This window comes from Tauraco erythrolophus, chromosome 17 (assembly GCF_009769465.1).
Source record: "Tauraco erythrolophus isolate bTauEry1 chromosome 17, bTauEry1.pri, whole genome shotgun sequence".
Lineage (NCBI taxonomy): Eukaryota > Metazoa > Chordata > Aves > Musophagiformes > Musophagidae > Tauraco > Tauraco erythrolophus.
In genome coordinates this window covers 14,073,672-14,091,386 of record NC_141481.1, presented here as the reverse complement: position 1 = coordinate 14,091,386, position 17,715 = coordinate 14,073,672, and the positions used below count along the sequence as shown (strand labels likewise).

General features: G+C 51.9%; 1 protein-coding gene across 2 annotated transcripts in view; it reads left to right on the top strand.

Annotated features, from left to right (window-relative positions):
- Positions 1-17,715, top strand: part of PKD1 (polycystin 1, transient receptor potential channel interacting) — a 94,065-nt gene that overhangs the window by 26,417 nt on the left and 49,933 nt on the right. For both annotated transcript variants that reach the window (XM_086622551.1, XM_086622550.1), the window contains exons 2-4: positions 14,442-14,513; positions 15,624-15,695; positions 17,045-17,214. In XM_086622551.1, the coding sequence (XP_086478677.1) occupies positions 14,442-14,513; positions 15,624-15,695; positions 17,045-17,214 (314 nt within the window). The remainder of the gene's footprint in view (positions 1-14,441; positions 14,514-15,623; positions 15,696-17,044; positions 17,215-17,715) is intronic.

The following is a 17,715-nucleotide window of genomic DNA, read 5'->3' as shown; positions in this document are numbered from 1 at the left end:
GGCTTTGGTCTGGGCTGCTGCTGGGCTGCAGGGACACGTGTGCTGGTCGCAGAGAGGTCCCGCTCCGCAGCCCGTGGGAGCTGCACGTGGTGATGTTGCAGCTCGGCTTTTACACAGTGCCACATATTGCTGTTTTCTGGAGACGGGTTGGAAGAACTATGAAAACTTTGGCTTGCTGGGTGCAAAATAACATCCTGCAGGTATCCAAGGTTGTGCGTGCCAAGGACAAAGAAGAGCTGCTGTAGATGCGCCAGAGTTAGAGAAAATGGAAAGATGCGATTTAACTGAGCAAAAAAAAACCTTGCATGGAGTGAGGAGAACACTGAAATATGCTTTTTATGGAACAGTCGCTGGTGGACGGGAGCCCCAGCAGTTGGGACTTTGAATTAAGGCTGTAACCATCCCTGAAGAATATAGAATCATTGAATCGTTTAGGTTGGAAAAGACCTTTAAGATCACTGAGTCCAACTGTAAACCTAACAGTGCCAAGTCCACCACTAAACTATGTCTTACTAAACCATATTTTATGGGACTGGTCCTGTTTTTGTAGGACGATCCAGGAGATCACTCATTTTTTTTCACTTGTGTTATTTTCTCTTTCAGTATCGTTGTTACTGCACGGGGTGGAAGAACGAAGCTGTTAGGGGTGTCAGGTCCTTAAAGGGGACCCTTTAAAGGGGTTGTCTGTTGTTCACACGGGGATAAGTGCCCGGAGCAGATCTGCTCTAAGTGCTCCTGGAGTCCTCCTGCTCTGCCTGCTCCCTTGCACAGGTCAGCACCAGTCTTTCATGGACCAGTGCTGTCTTTCTGCAGCTCCAGATGGTTTATCTGGACTGTCTTAATCTGTGTCGAGCTGTGTTGCTTGGAACCCTGCCTTTAGCTTTGTGAGAGCCTTTTGGGCCCACAGCATCTCTAGGGAGAACCTCATTTGGGGTGCTAGATAGGTTTTGGTGATGGGGTCTGCCTCGGTCCTGGTGTGCACCTCTGTATTAATCGATATACAGGGCTACCCTGCCTTATACCCTGCGTAAAAACCAAGTGGAGCCTGGAGGAGAAATGAAAGCAGTTACGGAAAATAGATATGCAAGACAGTACTGGGAAGGAGAAATATTGATAGTGATGAGTATGGACTGAGAGCTCAAGCCCATCCAGCACTGATAAGCAAAAGAATACAAGGAGAAGCCGGGGGCTAGCAAAGTTGAGAAGAATAAAGAGTTTTTCAAGTATACTAAAGGAATTAAATGATACTGGTCTGTTAAGAGATGGACATGGTCAAATTATCAATGAAAATACAGAAAAGGAAAGACTGTTCAGTAAATATTTCTGTTTTCTGTTTGGAAAAAAGCCAGGTGATGTATTTGTATCATATGAGGATGATGAAACACTTTCCACTCCAACAGTAACTGAAGAGGATGTTAAACAGCTGCTATTAATGTTAGACCTTCTTAAACTAGCAAGTTCAGATATTTTGCATCCAAGAATTTTAAAAGATCTGGCTGATGAGCCCTCTGGGCTGTTAATGTTCACTTTCAGTGGGTTTTTGGGCAGTAGGGAAATTCCCAAGGACTGGATCAAAATGAACATGGTGCCAGTGTTAAATGGGTAAATGGGATGGTACAAACATTTATTAGCCTGGTGTCCTGATTTTCCAGCCCAAGGAGAAACAGTACGGTGCGTAGCATGGACATTAGCTAGAAGTTAAACGGGATACTGTAATTAGTGGCAATCAACGTGGAAAATTCACTTATGGAAAATAGATCTCATGAACCTCTGCCTTTTAAGTAAGTTTACAGATGGAGTAGATGAAGATGATGACGTTGATGTAATACACATATGACTTCTGTAAGGTATTTGACTCAATGTCACATATATTTGTCAGAAATTGGAATGAAAAAAATCAGCACTACATATATTAAAGGGATTAAATGCTGGCTTCAGAAGGTAAGAACAGACTGGAGTCATCACGAAGAGCTGTGGTGCAGTGAGGTCAGTTGCTGTCTCCCTCCCTGGTGTATTTGTCAACAGATTGGAGGAAAACAAAAAAACATTAGTGATGCTGTCCCAAGAGTGCCAAAGCACAGAGAGGGAAACGGAGCTCTGCTGTGGTTGGAGAGTTGGTCACAGAAAAGAGCAACGGTGCTGCCGAATGTGAGATCATACATCTGGGACCAAGGAAGGCAGGATGAGCACCTTCTCCTGGAAGGCTAGGACTCGGCCAGGGCAGGTGTGGTAGTCGAGTGTGCGATGAAGGATATGGCCACTGAAATGAGTTCAGCCCAGGGATGTGGAAGCAGAGGGGTTGTATTTCCTGGTGTCCTCACTTCATGGAGATGGTGATGCCCTAAAGAATCCAGCCAAAAGCGTATCTGATGGACTGTCTCCTGCGAGGGAGCTGGTGTTCACTGCAGAGAAGGTGGTGGGTGTCTACAGTCTGGGGAGCGTTTCTGGTTAAAACCAGGAAACATTATAGAAGGACCCTCACTTTAGTGGATAGGTGGAGTGAATCCTACGCCTGGGAACTCAAGCTAGGCAAATTCAGACCAGAAATAAGCCTAACTGACTGACCCTGCAACAGCTTACCAAAGCCAGTGATGGCCATCCCATCCCTGGGAGTCTTGACGTGAAGATGGGAACGTTCTCTAGAAGGACGAGGAACTGCTTGCTTAGGCTTGATGCAGGAACTGATTGTGAGGAGCCTCGTGGCTTGCAGTATGTGATTCGTTGGGATAGATGATCGCCTTAAAAATCTGTGAGTCATTCCCATTTTTCTTTGTTAGACTGCCAAAAGGGAGGGATGAGTAGCTTTGTGTCCCGTCCCCCCATTCCCCAAACTGGCTCATGTATTGGGTAGGTCCCAGGGCTCCAGAACATCTGGAGAGCCTGTCCCTCTCTGAGGAGGCCATGGAAAGCAGGAGACCATGGAAAGCAGACATAATGTCAGGACTGCAAGGAAGACACAAAGCGGATCGTGCTGTAGCCATGGTTTGGCGAGGTCTGGGGTCCTGAACATGCTGCACTTTTCTTTTTGCTCCAGGCTCCCCTGTGGATTTTGCTCCAGGCTCCCCTGTGGATTTGCTGTCGCAGGAAGAGGGCTGTGAACTCCATGGTTGTGCTCAGCATCATTGTTTTCCCAGAGCAGCACCATTTACTTTGTGCTATTTTTAAACATATCAAGTGCTAACGTGAGCACCCCGCATCCCAGAGTTTTCTCTCTGGAGAAGAAGAAAATAAGGAAGGGGCTCAGCATGAGTCCAGCACAGAACGCTGCTGAAGGCTGCTCTCCATCACTAACAGCGCACTGCCAGGACTGGACCTGCTTGAGTTTTCCTGGTCTTTACTTGTCCGTTTCCCCATCTCAGCTATTTTTAGTTGGCATCCCATGCTTGGAGCTGAAGGGGGTTGGTGAGAACTTGGAATGGGGAATCTCTCAAGCAAAATGTTGTTGGTAGAACGTATCAGAGATGAAAATCAATTGACAGACAGGGCTGAAATACGCACAAGGATGTTTGTCTTCAGAAATCACCCAGGAACTCGGAGAACTTGCTCGTCTGTTAGAGATTGCTGGTAGCTACAGGTCAAATTTGTGCTGTCGCCTACGAAAGGGAAAGTGTTTGAGGGAGCGTTCCGTGGGAAGCGACTGTCCAGATGGGGCTGCGGGGCAGTGTTACCGGGAGGGGTGGAACGTTGGGTCCGTTTCGGCACCCAGGCGGGTGCTGGTGGGTCTGTGCCAGAGCCTGCGGAGCCAGGCTGCTGGCACCCCCGCTCCCCTCTGCTCCTGGTGCCCGGTGGGAGGTTCAGGCTGGGGGATTTTGGAGCAGGATCCATGGGGGCTGGAGCTCAAACTTTGCAAACAGTCGAGGCGAAAATGGCTGCAAAGTCTCGCCATTAGTTCCGCTCGCCTTTGTGTTCCGCTGACGGCGGGTGGGCCGGAGCGGGGAGTGCGCCGTGCTCAGCCCGGGCTGCTCCCGCGCCCGCAGGGATGAAGGGACACGGTGGTGCTGTCCCTCAGCTGCCTCGTGGCGTTTGGCCATGAGACTTGCCCTGCCTGTTCCCACACTCTTTCGGATCCGGGGTGCCCTCTTTGCGTCCGCGTCCCCTGCCCGGCGTGGGTGGCTGTGGCTGGTAGGTGATGTTCCTCCTTAATCCTCCATCCTTCCCGAGCCCCCGCAAAGGCCGTGTTTTTGTTTTTCTCTTGTTTATGTGCTACTGGTGCCATGTGGGGCCTGACAACGTACTCACTGTTCTCCAAAGGTGAGAAACGAGAGAATTTCCCAACTGTTTGAAGAAATTAGTTTTGATCTGATACTGCCTTAAATCACACTCTCCCTCGGGTCCAGAGGAGACCATGAACATGATTCGAGGGCTGGAGTGCCTCTGCTATGAAGACAAATTGAGAGAGTTGGGGTTCTTCAGCCTGGAGAAGAGGAGGCTCCGGGGAGACCTTCCAGCAGCCTTTCAGTACTTAAAGGGGCTACAAGAAAGCTGGAGAGGGGCTTTGGACAAGGGTGCGTAGTGACAGGACACGGGGCAATGGCTTTAAACTGAAAGAGGGGAGATTTTGATGAGATATAGGGAAGAAATTATTGACTGTGAGGGTGGTGAGGTGCTGGAACAGGTTGCCCAGAGAAGCTGTGGCTGCCCCATCCCTGGCAGTGTTCAAGGCCAGGTTGGATGGGTCTTTGAGCAACCTGGTGTAGTGGAGGGTGTCCCTGCCCATGGCAGGGGGATTGGAACTGGATGATCTTTGAGGTCCCTTCCAACCCAAACCATTCTGTGATTCTAAGATTCATCTGGCGTCCACTCTGAATTCAGCTCAGATGTGGCATGAAGTTTCTTACAAACCTCCTCAGGGCATTTGGGATGGTCAGGCAGCCCCTGGCTCATGGCTCTCATGCTGTATTGATGCCCAAGTTGTTCCACTGTTCCTTTTGGGATACAAAACACAGATGCCCCAGAAGGTTTCCAAGGAACAGGGCTATGCAAATATCTTTTCGTACTGTGTCAGTGTTTGCAAATTGGACGTGTGTTGGAGGGGCCTTTCCTGGAGTTTTCTGTGTCGCTTGGCTCCAGCTCCTGTGTCGGCTCCGCGACGTGTCGCTGCTGTCGGTTCAGCAGCATCCAGAGCCTCCTGCATCCCGTGGACCTTGCTTGTGGCTCTCATTTGTTGTGTTTTGCAGAACTTATGGTTCTGGGGAAAAATAATGTCATGTTTTTATTATTTCTCACAGAGAAAGAATATCCCTAGAGATAGCTGTCCAAGCAAAGGCCTCACAATAAAATAAATACAAATAGAATAATAAAAAAACAGGACCTGAAGATTATCTACTCCATCGCCTGTCTCAGTGGTGGAATTAATATCAACAATACCTAAGCATCTACTGAAAACCCTTCGCTTTCTGTGAGGAAGATTAAGCATTTAGTAGCTCAGCTGTGTAATTCCTAAATTACAGCTTACAGAGGGCTCGCTTTTCATGGTAAAATAAAATATCACTGGGCTCCGAACATGCTGACTTGGAAACACTCTGGGTTTTCGAGAGACCAGATCTGGGCGTTGAAGGAGCCGTGTGTCGGCATGCAATGCCACAGGAGCTGGGGGCTCTCTGGACGGATGCTTTTTCGGGGAAGAAGTGGGTATCTGCGTGGAAAGCGGTTGGATCTGGGCTGCAGACATCTAATCTGATCTGCTTGAGCTCTGCCGTGTGTGCTGGGAAGATACTTGGTTTGGTTTCCTTGCAAACTTTCCATGAACCGAATGGATATTTGCAGGGCTGACATTTAGCTGGATGAAACTGCGGACAGCTTGTTTACGTGCAGCACTAATTATGGACATGAACTTTATTTAAATATTTGGGTTGCTGCTTTCCCAAGCGGAAGGTCTTCCCTGTTATCATTTTTCGTGTGATGTTGCAGAGGCAGAGCAGGGCTGGGCGATGCCTGATGTTTCAAGCCTTGCTTTATGCCACATTAAGTCACCTCTTGGCAATGGAAGCGGGGACCACATCCAGCGCCAGCTCCGGTCGCTGCCAGCTCCTGGGCACTCAGAAGGTGGGACCTGGCATGAAAAGCCTCTCTGATAGTGGTGGCTGTCCCTCTAGCCAGCCCCTCGTCCCACCGGAGCGCCTTGCCGAGGAGCTCCACAGCACAGGAGGCCCCTGTGACTCCTCGGTGCCCCTTGGCTCCATTGTTTCGGTGTTGGGAATGAGGGGATGAAGTCAGTGGCAGTCTAAGAATAACTTGTAAGATGAGCCGTGCTGCGGGTCCCTGTGCAGACAGCAGCGCTCCAGTTCCTGGGAGCCTCTGGTGTGAAAAAGCCCCCACCCAGCCCTCCCAGTCGGGGGGGAGAGGGACGGAGCGCATGATGCCACTGCCTACGAGCCAGTCCTGCCAGGACATGACGTCACTCCATGAGGTAACACGTCCCCTTTGTTCGAGTGGCTTCATCCCTGGTCCGACTTTATAACCATATTTGGGAAAATCTGCGGAAAGCTGCTGGCTGCGGGGATCCGAGGAGCCGCTCTTTGAGCCTCAGCTGCCCTGCAGACAGCTCCCACCTTGGAGGGTCAGGATGTCCTGGCTGCAGTGGGGATGTCCTGGCCACAGCGGGGATGTCCTGGCCACAGTGGAGTCGCCCTGGCCATGGTGAGGATGTCCTGGCCGTGGTGGGGATGCCCTGACCATGGTAAGGATGTCCTGGCCACTGTGGGGGTGCCCTGGCCATGCACCCTGAAGGCATGGCAGCATCACCTCCTCTGTCTGCTCTGGAGATGGGGCATGGGGACAGGAGCAGAGGGGCGAGCAGTGGCTGGACAGGGATTGTCGTGTCACCCGGGGTGTCCCGAGCTCTCAGCTCACTCTCGTGCAGGGCTCAGCTTTTCCCTTGAAGCCCAGGCTCTCGCAGCCCCTTTCCTCAGCCACCAGCAGGGACGCAGACACCCACTGCCCAGCACCAACCCCGAGCCCACCGCTCTGCCAAGAGCTAAGGGAGTGTTTGATGCTGCCCCGTGGGCAGCTGCCTGCCCCTCAGCAGCATCATGAAGAGCCTGTGGCCTCAACCTGGCAAGACGAGGAGGATTTACTCCTCCAAACATGAGGGTCGCGTTGTGCCGGTGCTCTGGGGGAGGCTTGTGGCAGGATGAGGCAGGGCAGGTGAGGATGAGGAAGGAGCGTTGCTTCACTCCCACTGCTCGCAGGAGAGCCTGCAGCGATGGGGTGACCTGCTCATGGTCCTGCGGTGAGTGCAGCAGAGCGGGGAGTTCCATCGAGGTCCTGGCCGTGGTGAGGATGTCCTGGCCATGGTGGGGATGCCACCATGTGTACAGAAGAGCGCAGAAACACTTGTGTCCTCGCCTTGCGTTTTCATATCAACAATTACGATTTTGCTGTGGGAAGCAAAACATTCAGTTTTGAGATGAATATTGGTGAAAAAGTCTTTTGGGGCAAATTCCTTAGAGAGAGCTAAGACTTGGGCCAGCGTTTGGAACTCATAAATTCAAAATGAGCAAATCAGTTGTCATTGTGCTGCGACAGCCTCGGGGAGAGGAGGGTGCTTGCCACCATCTGCCAGTCCCAGCGTGCAGCTCCCTGCTCGGGGCTCACTCTCAGCAGCTGCCGGTGTCTCCCGTGGAGCCTCTCCCTGGCCAGCCCTCCATCTCCCGTGTTTGCTCCCAAACAGCCTCGCTCTTCTTTGGAAGCTGATCTCTGCATGGAGTCACTGGGCAGACAGATGAAACGTGGTCTCCTCTGGGATGGGATGCAGCAGGGACCCGCTGCTACATGGCTCTGGGGAAGAAAGAGGTGCAACCCACCAGCGAAAGCTGCGCGGTGGAGCTGGAATCTCTTTGCCTTAGCAAATCCCTGCGTTGGCGTGATTGACATCATCAGAAGCTGGTGATGAAGATCTCCGTATGCCGTTGCCCTCCTGTCTGTGCTGAAGGCTGAAAGCTTATGGTGCGGGACAGCATCCCTCCTCGCCTGCACCCGAGGTGTCCCTGCAATGAGTGCAGGATGACAGTGTTGCTCCCCACGCCTGGCACACAGAAAATCCTGTATTTTTTCAGATTTCCATAGGCACTGTGGCAAGAAGCTCTGTTCCCCCCTCTGCACACAAGCGCCGTTACTTCTGCTGTGCTTCTTAGGAGAGGTGCAAGCCAGAAGATGAAGGAAAAAGGAGTCAGATCAGCAAAAACCTATAATTTTTCCTGGCTCAAGCATGCAAAAACACATAGAGTTTTTCCTCCTCTTTTCTGGAAAGTCTATTTTGTACATCAGGCAGCACCAGCACGGCACTGCTGCATGGGGCACCGTGCTGCCTTTTCTTCCTGCAGACTAGAAAAGTGTTTGCCATGGTAACGTGCAAGGCAGCATTTCGGCTGCGCAGGCGACCTCTTGGGCAGTTTGCTGCTCTGTCAGCTGTCGGAGGGCTCCGGGAGGAGTGGGCTTCGCCGTGTCTCACAAGCCATCTGGTGTGTCCCTCTGTCACTTGTCCTCTCTGGTTGCAGGGTGTGGAATGGGGCAGCCTGGCTTGGACTGGGGTGAGAAACAGGAGTGGTGCTGGGCTTTGCTGGGGGCAGTGCTGGGCAGCTGCTGCCGCCTCGGTTTGCTGCTCGGTGCGGTCGGTGCCTCTCGTCCCTGGTTGCTGCGAGGCTTTAGCCACCAGAACTGCCAGGGACTGAGCAGCTTCGTGTCCCGAAGGTGCAATTCGGTGGATATTTTGGCAAAATGTGTGGAGTTGAGATTACAAAGGGGGAACTGTTTCCACTGGGAGATGTGCTTGGGAAAGAGGACTGAAGCAAGCTGGGAAAGGCTCTGGAGTCAGGCGTGGGGCAGAGAATCATAGAATCATGGAACGGTTTGGGTTGGAAGGGACCTTCAAGATCATCTTGTTCCAACCTGCCATGGGCAGGGACACCCTCCACTACACCAGGTTGCTCAAAGCCTCATCCAGCCTGGCCTTGAACACTTCCAGGGATGGGGCATTCAGAACTCCTCTGGGCAATCAATTCAGTGCTCACAGTGCAGAAAATCAGGCAGTATCCAACGAAGTGGTGCCTCTAGCAAGTTTCAACAAACTGAAGAAGGCAGTTCCTTTTCAAAGCACGTGCGTTACGGACCTTGTTGCTGTAGGCTTTTGTGGAGCCCAGGCTGGCTCAGGACGGGGTAGATGGTGTCGTGGAAGATTGATGTGTCGGTGGCTGTTAAAGAGGATGGTCCAGTGCAGTCCAGGAGCTGGGGGATGTGTTGGGGCAGGATCGCCCGCTGTGAGCTTTGCTTGTGCGTCTCCCTCAACAGCTGGTACTGAGCACCGCTGGGGATGGGGTCTGGGGCAAGATGGACCCTCGGTCCCAGGGGCAGAGCTGTTCCGACGGCCCTGCACCCACTCCTGCTGTTAAAACACAGTCTCTGGACCAAAATGGGGCCCAGCCCTGTCCCATGACTCTTACTTTTGTCACACAAACATGAGGCAAACTCCATGTCAAGGAGGTCTGTCCTGGATCAGGAATGACTGACTGATTGGAGGAGGCTTGTGGGGAGAGCCCAGCCTGGCTCATCCGCAGGGAGAAGGTGCTTTTCCCCAAAGGATGGGGGCAGATGCCCCATGTACTGACCCTGGGTGTCCTGTTGGGCCAGCCCAGCTCAGGAGGATGGGCTGGGAGATAGAAAAGCTTCTCCCTTGCCTGCCAGCTGCACCCACCAGCCTGGAGGGAGATGCTGTGTCCCTCCTGCACTGTTGCAGACCCCTTAGTAGCCACCATAGACCTCCTGTGCAGACTCTGGGTGGAAATGACTGTACCCCAGCTGCTGTCTTTCCACAACACCTCTGGAGCTTCAGTGACCCACAGAAATCTTAGTTTTTACTGTGGCTTACAGGCCTGGAGCTTCTTTTCTGCTTCTCTCCGTCTGTGGATGCTTTTCCCATTACTGTTCTGGCTAGACTCCACGCACTGAAAGGGCTGGGGAAGGCACAAGGCAGCACTGCCCCCCCCTCCCTTCCCTTCTCTTCCCTTCCCTCCCTTTTTTGTGAAACGAAGGCAGAACGGGCCCACAAATGACATAATGAGAGCATGACATCAGGCTTGGCAGGCAGAGACGTGCTATACTCTGCTCAACATTATATGTTCTGTGGAATTAAGAAAAAACCAGCAGCGCACCAAAAAAAGCCTGTCCACCGCAGCGCAGCAGAAGTGACCCCCGTGGCTGCCCTGGGCTCGTGGCCACGGGGCCACGGAGCCCGTCTGAGCATCGCGAAGGGGGAAGGTGGGCGGCCGGCACCGAGTGCTGCAGCTCCCATCCATCTGCAGCTGCTGGAGGGCAGCAGCCGTGCGAGGGCACACCAGGGCTTGGGGGTTTTTCCCCTCTGAAGTTGCCCACCCCGTCTGCGGGGGGTGTCACTGGTGGGGCTCGTGATGGACACACCGTGCCAATCCGGTGGGACGGGCTGCTGACAGCCCTGCGGCGCGCGCAGCGCGGGGCGGGTTCAGTGGGGCACCCAGCATCGCACAGGGAGCTGGTGGCAGAGCTGGGATGGAGCTGAAGGCTCCCAAGGCTCCAGTTGATGCCCTCGTTACCAAATGTTCCCTTTTCCAAAGCTTCACCTTCGCCCCCCACGACCAACTCCACTTCCAGAAGTTTTTTTTAAAACTTCCTTTGCCAGTTGTGTAAGTTAAGTGTGTGAGTGAGTGCTGGGGTGCTCAGAGCTGCAAGGGGAGCCCTGTGCAAAGCATCTTCACACACTTCTTGTCCAGTACCATAGTCCTTGGTGGGTTTTGGTGCCCTGTGTCCCACAGGGTCCTACAGAGAAGTGGGCCAGCCCTCCCAGCCTCCTCTGGCATTACACGGCTCCGTTTCGCAGGTGTGGAAACTGAGGCAGGATCAAGAAGTTGTGACTTGCCCATAGCTGCCCTCTTCCAGGCAGCACAGCGTGTTCTCAATATCACCCGTGGCAGAAATAAATTAAATTTTTCTTTCTTCTGGTGGAGAGGGCGGCAGTCTGCGTGCGCAGTGCATTTCAATGGAGAGCCTTGTTTTCTGCTGGCTTCAGCTCTGCTTTGAACCTGCTCCGAATTTCCTCCAGCCGAGCAGCGGGCTGGGAAAATACAGTCGTGGCAGTTTGTGGCACCGAGAGGCTGAGCTCTGTCCCACAGCCTTTGCGTTGGGTTTTATTGCTCAGTATTTCCTGATTTATTATTTTTTTTCCTGCAACCTAGCTGGGTTCACAGCCATCTTTCCCATGCCAGGAAGGCATAATATGATTTTCCATTCAAGTTGGAGAGGGCCCAGTGGGAGAAGGCAAGCAGGCAGCTGGGAGCCCGGCTCGCTGGCTCGTGGCTGGAGGTGGCAGGCCCTGGCATCCACCACTGTTCCTTGCTTCTCTAGGCTGTCCCGTCAGCAGGAGCTCTTCCCGTGCAGGGTCTGCACCAAGGAGGTCTGGGGAGGTTGAGAGCTGGGAGGTTTTATACCAGTTCCTCATCAGATCATGAAGGCAAGGGTGGAAAATAGCGAAGGAATTGGGCTCTGGTTTCTGGGTGACGATGGGTTGCCATCTAGTGCCTGGTCTGGATGGAGGACGGCAGCTTCTCTGCAGGTCCTGGGAGTTGGATGATCAGAAGAGTTGGATGATCAGAAGGAGAAAGGCTCAGGACCCTCCTCCAGCCCTTCCACCGTGACGCTGTGCCGGCTCACTGGGGCACGGCAGTGCTGGTGCCCCAGGGACACGTGTCCGAGTGGCCTGAGACCCTCACAAAGTGCCCTGTGAGTCCCTCGAGCAAGTCAGAGGGTTGAGGGTTGTCACTTACTAGTTGATGGGGGACAGCACCTCCTGGCTCTTCCTGGACAAACCCTGCTGGCCACAGCACCAGGCGTCCTGCACCCCTCGAGTCCTGGCTGGATCACCCCTGTTCTCCAGGAGCTCTTTCCCTCCATGTGCTGCTCAGCAGATGCTGACACCTGGTGTCAGTCCAACGCTGTGAGCGGGGAATTACTGCCCGTGTTTGCATTTTACCTCTGTTTGCAGAGGCTGGTGGTCCCAGGGCACAGTGAGCATCTCCCTGGAGCAGGTGCCAGGGCACAGTGAGCGTCAACCTGGAGCAGGTGCCAGGGCACAGTGAGCGTCAACCTGGAGCAGGTGCCAGGGCACAGTGAGCATCAACCTGGAGCAGGTACCAGGGCACAGTCATCCCAGGTCCTGCTCTCAGGTGGGAACGAAGCTGACTGACCCCTGGGAGTTGAGGATTTGGGGGTTTAGACCTCACTTAAGCTGAAGTTTAAAAGCTTTCTCTGCGGTGTAATGGAAATAATGATAAGGGATGTTTGTGATAAGGGATGTTTGTGATAAGGGATGTTTGATAAGGGGAAGGCTCAGGACCAAGCCCTCCATGCTTGGCACTATGGCAGAGGGATGGAGAGGAGCGGACCTGCCCTGTTTGAGTTCTTCATTTCCTACTTGGGAAGTAGCAAGATGGGAGAGGTGGCCGGAGCAGTGCAGAACGAGCAGCTGGGCTCGGGGCGGCTGTCCCCGTACCCTGCGTGTCTCGGGTGCCCACTTGCTGACTGTGCCATGGGTGATGCTGTGAGCTTCGCCCTGCCCTGCGCACCCTCCTCTCCATGCAGCCAAGCAGCACTTTTGAAGAGGCTCTTTGAAATGCCAAAGCCCTGATTTTGTAGCAGCAGAATGGTTTGTTTTGGAGGTCTCTCTTGTCTGGGCATGGAGCAAGAAGGCATCAGAGCCGAAACATCATTTCCTTCTGCCTTGGCTTGAGGTGCTGCCTGAAAACTGAGTGGATTATTTCCAGGAGAGAAATAGTTGATTGGTCTTCCTGTCAGGTAGTTGGTTGGTGGTCTGGTCCTTTCCAAAACTGGTCAAGTAATGCAAGAAGGTGCAGAGGAGTAGAATTTACAGAAAAAGCTGAAGGAGCAGTGGAGCAGGAGCCTCCCTGAGGAAGGATCTGACCTGCTGGCAGCTGTTGGGATTCCAGCCCAAGGTGCCTTGTGTGTTTGTCCTGCAAGTGGGAGCTGAAAGGGGGTTTGGAGGTGACTTTCATGTCCCCTGTGCGGAATGTGACTCCCATGTGGTCTGTGTCACGTCAGCAAAGGATGCTCTGTGTTCTTTAGTTATTGTCCCAGCTACCCTGAGGCAGAAGATATTTTTGCTAGCATCCTTTTTAAAGTGTACTTGTTGAGCTTTTATTTGCACATTTCTTGGCCTTCTTTACTAATTTTGCTGGTGAACTCTTCTGAATCCACTCTTGGCTTGGCAAAGAACTCTCGGACAGCAAAATCAGGGAATATAAACTCAGACCTTTTAAAGAGACATCCATCCCTGTTACTTATCCCCAGAGTTTCCTGGAACCATACATAATTTTCCTGCCAGTTTGGCAGAATTCTTTTCATTCGGATAAATTAAGTTTAAATGTCAGCTCCAACCAAGAATGAATCGATCAGGGGATAAAAACAAGAGGTGAGGCAGCAAGGAGAATTTGCGGGAGATGCTTGTAGGAAAAAAGGTGAGAAAGGAGGTGGGTGGGAGAAGGTCTCCGTTGACACGGCATGGCTGCGGTGAATCCAGCCCTGTCCACCTCCCTGGAGCTCTGCCAGAAATCCCTGAAGGGTAATAACCAGCACATGGGCTTGGAATAAGTATTTTGATGGTAGTTAAAGAAGGTTTTGGCCAAAGGAGGGTCATCTGAAACCAAAGAGTGAAGTTTGTTGGGAACAAGTGGAGAGTGATCAGCAAAACTTTCGCTGCTTAGTTGAGTGACATTTTAAAATTGACAAAGGGGACGTGGGGTGAGAAAAGAGAGCTGGGCTGGAGGACAGAAACAATTCTGCTTTGGATGAGTTGGTGGCTATTGGTGTTACAGGGAGCGTTAGGGATGTTTTAAAACAGTGTCCTTATAAGGACAATCTGACCTGATTTTAAATGGAAAATATTCTTTGTTACTTCTTCTTTCCTTTTAAACTTTTCCAAAGAGAGACAAGAAGATCTCTAAAATGTTAAAAGTTGAACGCATCAAGTGCGTAATTAATGATCAGTTCTGTGGCACTAGAAATGGATTTGGAAGTTCCTCATAAATTTTTCTCAAAGTTAATGACTACTTTAGTCTAAATTATTTCTTAATTACTTCTTTGAACATGTATTAGGCATGAGTATTTTTTTAAAAGGGTGCATCAAATTTGGTAACACGTTTGACGTGCCTGTAATTACTCGGATACACTGCAGAGTGGTGCAGGTACAATGATAGTCCCGTTCTCTGTCTGCACAGCAAGTGCTTTGTCGCTGCGAAAGATGTTTTCTTCGGCTGGAGAAAGGCTCCACTTTAACACCCCAAAACCTTCCAGTCTGGAGTCTGGGTGGAGTTTGGAGAGAGGCTCTTCTAAGGTCTGGTAATGGAGGGGTGACAAAATGGAGTTGAGTGAAAGCTGAAAATTGTGTTTTCTTTCTCTAGGGATCTTTCCAATAACGAGATCAGTGGTTTAGATGTCCAGATATTCGAAAGCCTGACTTCCCTGGCGAAACTGTAAGTACACGCGGTGCCCTTTCGGTGCCCCAGCTCACCGTGCACGTGTCAGCTGGTACCCAGAGCGCACGCCTGTGTGTCAGAAGTTAGCCTTGTTCTTGCTTGACCACATCTGTCAAGCCCCACATAGATGTGTCCATGGACCCCTTCCTCCAGGCATTCTCTGCACAGCCTGGTGAGTGACTGGTTCCCTCAGTGGCATTCAGAGGGTCGGGGAGGATTTGACCCGCTGTGCTGCTCGATGGAGAGGAGGTCAAGGCAGGAGGATGAGATTTGTCACAAGATGAGTGTTAGCACATGGGAAATGATGATAAAGCTGTGGTGTCCAAATCCCACTTATCTTCTGAGGGAGTCGGGTGCTGAGTCTGAGGGTCCTTTGAGGAGCCCAGAACTAGTGGGGGAAAGGCCTGTCTGCACATCCCGTCGCTCCCCACCCCCTGAGCTGTCCCAAAAACTGCCCAGACTCTGCGTGGGCCAGGAGAAGAGGAGAGCTTTGACCATTAGCAAACTCACTGGTTCAGCTGCTGATCTGATGAGTTTGCACTGTTACTTGCTAATGGTTCGTAGAGAAGATTAACTGTTTTTTAAAGAAAAATTGAACTGTCAGATCAAAAAAGGCAGCAATGCAGCCAGCACCAAAACCTGCTTTGGTGGTTCTGGCTGAGTAGGTGGCAGCCTGGAGAGCCTGCCACCTTTACACCTTAATGATCTCCTAAAAGGAAGACTTAAGGCAGGACTTGGAGTGCTGGAACTGGACTTGAGCATGGGAACAGGCTGCCTAGAGAGGCTGTGGAGTCTCCATCCTTGGAGATACTCAAAAGCAGTCTAGACGTCACCCTGGGCAGCCTGCTTTAGGTGACGCTGCTTGAGCAGTGGGGTTGGACCAGCTGACTTCCAGAGGTCCCTTCCAACCTCAATCACACTGTGATTCCAAGACTTAGTGCCTGGCTGGACATTTTACTGTCATATGCATGTAGCTTTTGAGACTCAAGGTGCTCAGAGGGTAACTAGAACCCAAGCAGAGCCTGGGACAGAGGTCGATCCTGTGTGTTGGCCGGGAAGTCGTTACCAGCATGATGAACTTTCCTTTTCATTTTCCCTCTTTTACAGAGATATAAGCCACAACAAGATTTCTACATTAGAAGATGGAATATTTGATAATTTATTTAATTTAAGTGAAATGTAAGTTCATCCTCTTGGTTTCCCAGTTCTTTATTCAGACTTTTCCTTGAAACAGCTCTTCCCCTCCTGGTGGGGTGGGATGCAGCACTGTCTTGGGGAGATCTGAGGCCGCATACTCAACCAAGCAGCTGTCTTTTGGACTCTCTCCAGTTTCTCCCTCAAGCTGTGTCCTGCTCCTGGGTCCTGTCAGTGCCCTTCAAGTCTAAGCTCTTCCCAGATGTTGCTTCTGCCTCCTGGATACCCCAAACCTCTGCTGCTGCCTTCTTGGCTTTCCTGAATCTCTCCCACACCAGCCCTGTTGAGGTTCTTGTCTCTGGCCATGCGCTGGGTCACACTTGCTGTTCCTGTTGGTACGGTCACACCTTGGGACTGGGGGACCTGATGAAAAGACCACTGACCTGCAACACGGGAGACCATGACTGGGGTGTCTGAGTGACGTAAAGACACTTGAAGGTGTTCTCCCAAAAGCGATTCAAGTTTGTAGGCTTCTAGTGGTTTTTAATTGAAGTGATTAAAATCGGTGCTCGTACGCGAGGGGCGGCGAGGAGATGCCACACGTTCCCAGGAGAGACACGTGGAGCGACAGCGCGGAACGGCCGTTCTGTGTCTGAGTGAGCCGCAGGATCATTCCCCCTGCAGGCAGGACACAAAGGGCACTTCCAGCTCCACGTTTCGGCTCCCAAGTGGCACTGCAAAGAGGCAGAGGACCTGAGCTGGGTCCGAGGGAGCGTGTCCCGGCGAAGGCTGGCCGGCAGGGCCGTGCTCTCCGTATGAAACTCCCGGTTCAGCCCCGTGGCAGCCCAGCCCAGCTGGCGTCAGCGAAACAAACAGCTTTCCATCTCTGTCCCGGTCGCAGCTGAGCGCCGAAGGCTGTAATTTGGATCAAGCTGAGCTGCAATTAAAGTTTCCATCTTTTCATTAAACTGCCACATGGAAAGATGATCATTGACTTTGCGTTTCTTTTCCGACAGATCGATTTTATTCTCTTAGCTATTTTTTAATGGAGCTGTAAATAGTCTCCCTTAGCTGGAGAGGCTGCCGTTGCGTCCGATGGCTGTTAGATGGCAGGCTATTTTAAATACAAGATCGTGTCTGTAATTTGCTTCTAATTGCAACAATTATTTGTAGAGTGAAAAAAGTACTTGGAGTACTTGCCTAATTCTAGCCTCTAGAAAAACCGTGTTAATTATTGCTTGATTCCCTATTCATTAGCTCCCCTGGCAGTTCTTTCCGAAGCATTTCAGCGGAGTGGTGCAGATGGGAGCAGCGAGGGATCTGCACGCTGCTGTAATTAACACTGAGCACGTGTCAAGCTCCTGCCTGACTTTTGTCTGGTCTCCCTCTTACAGAAACTTAAGTTGGAATCCGTGGGTTTGTGACTGCAAACTTTCCTGGTTGCCCCGTTGGGTGGAAGACAGAAAAGTGAGAGTTATTCAGGCGTCAGATACGAGATGCACCCACCCTCCCGAGGTGGGAAACCTTTCCCTCTTCGATGTCTCGTTCGTCAATGCTACGTGCGGTAAGGAAACGCTGCGGGCTGCGGTGGGCGAGATGATTAAACCAGTAGAAGCGATGGGCCCGAGGGGAGCTGGGGATCACGTCTAGACCTCTTTAGACTCAAGCCACCAGTTCTAGTCTCAGTAAGCAGATGATGATGGTGTAGAACTATACCCTCATGCCTTAAGGCTGGAGTCGGTCACACCGGGGCTGAGATCAGCAAACTCATTGCAGACTGAGCCTCCAGCAGCCGTCAGGTGGCACCAGCTCCGTGACCTCCAGCCTCAGGCTTTCGTTCTCTCAAGCTTTTAACAATCTGACTTGGAGCAGTGAAATCTCTTGGCGTCGATGGGACCTGAGGACATGCCAAGTTGAATCTTTGCAGGTGACCGGGCTCCATGTCGGGGTGTTGAATGAACACTGCCCTGATCTACAGCCCGTTGCCTGCTCCGGGTGCGTTTTTGTGACTGCCTTGGCTAGCAAACGTGGGGCGGTGTTTAACTGGGGAGTGGGAAGGGAAGCC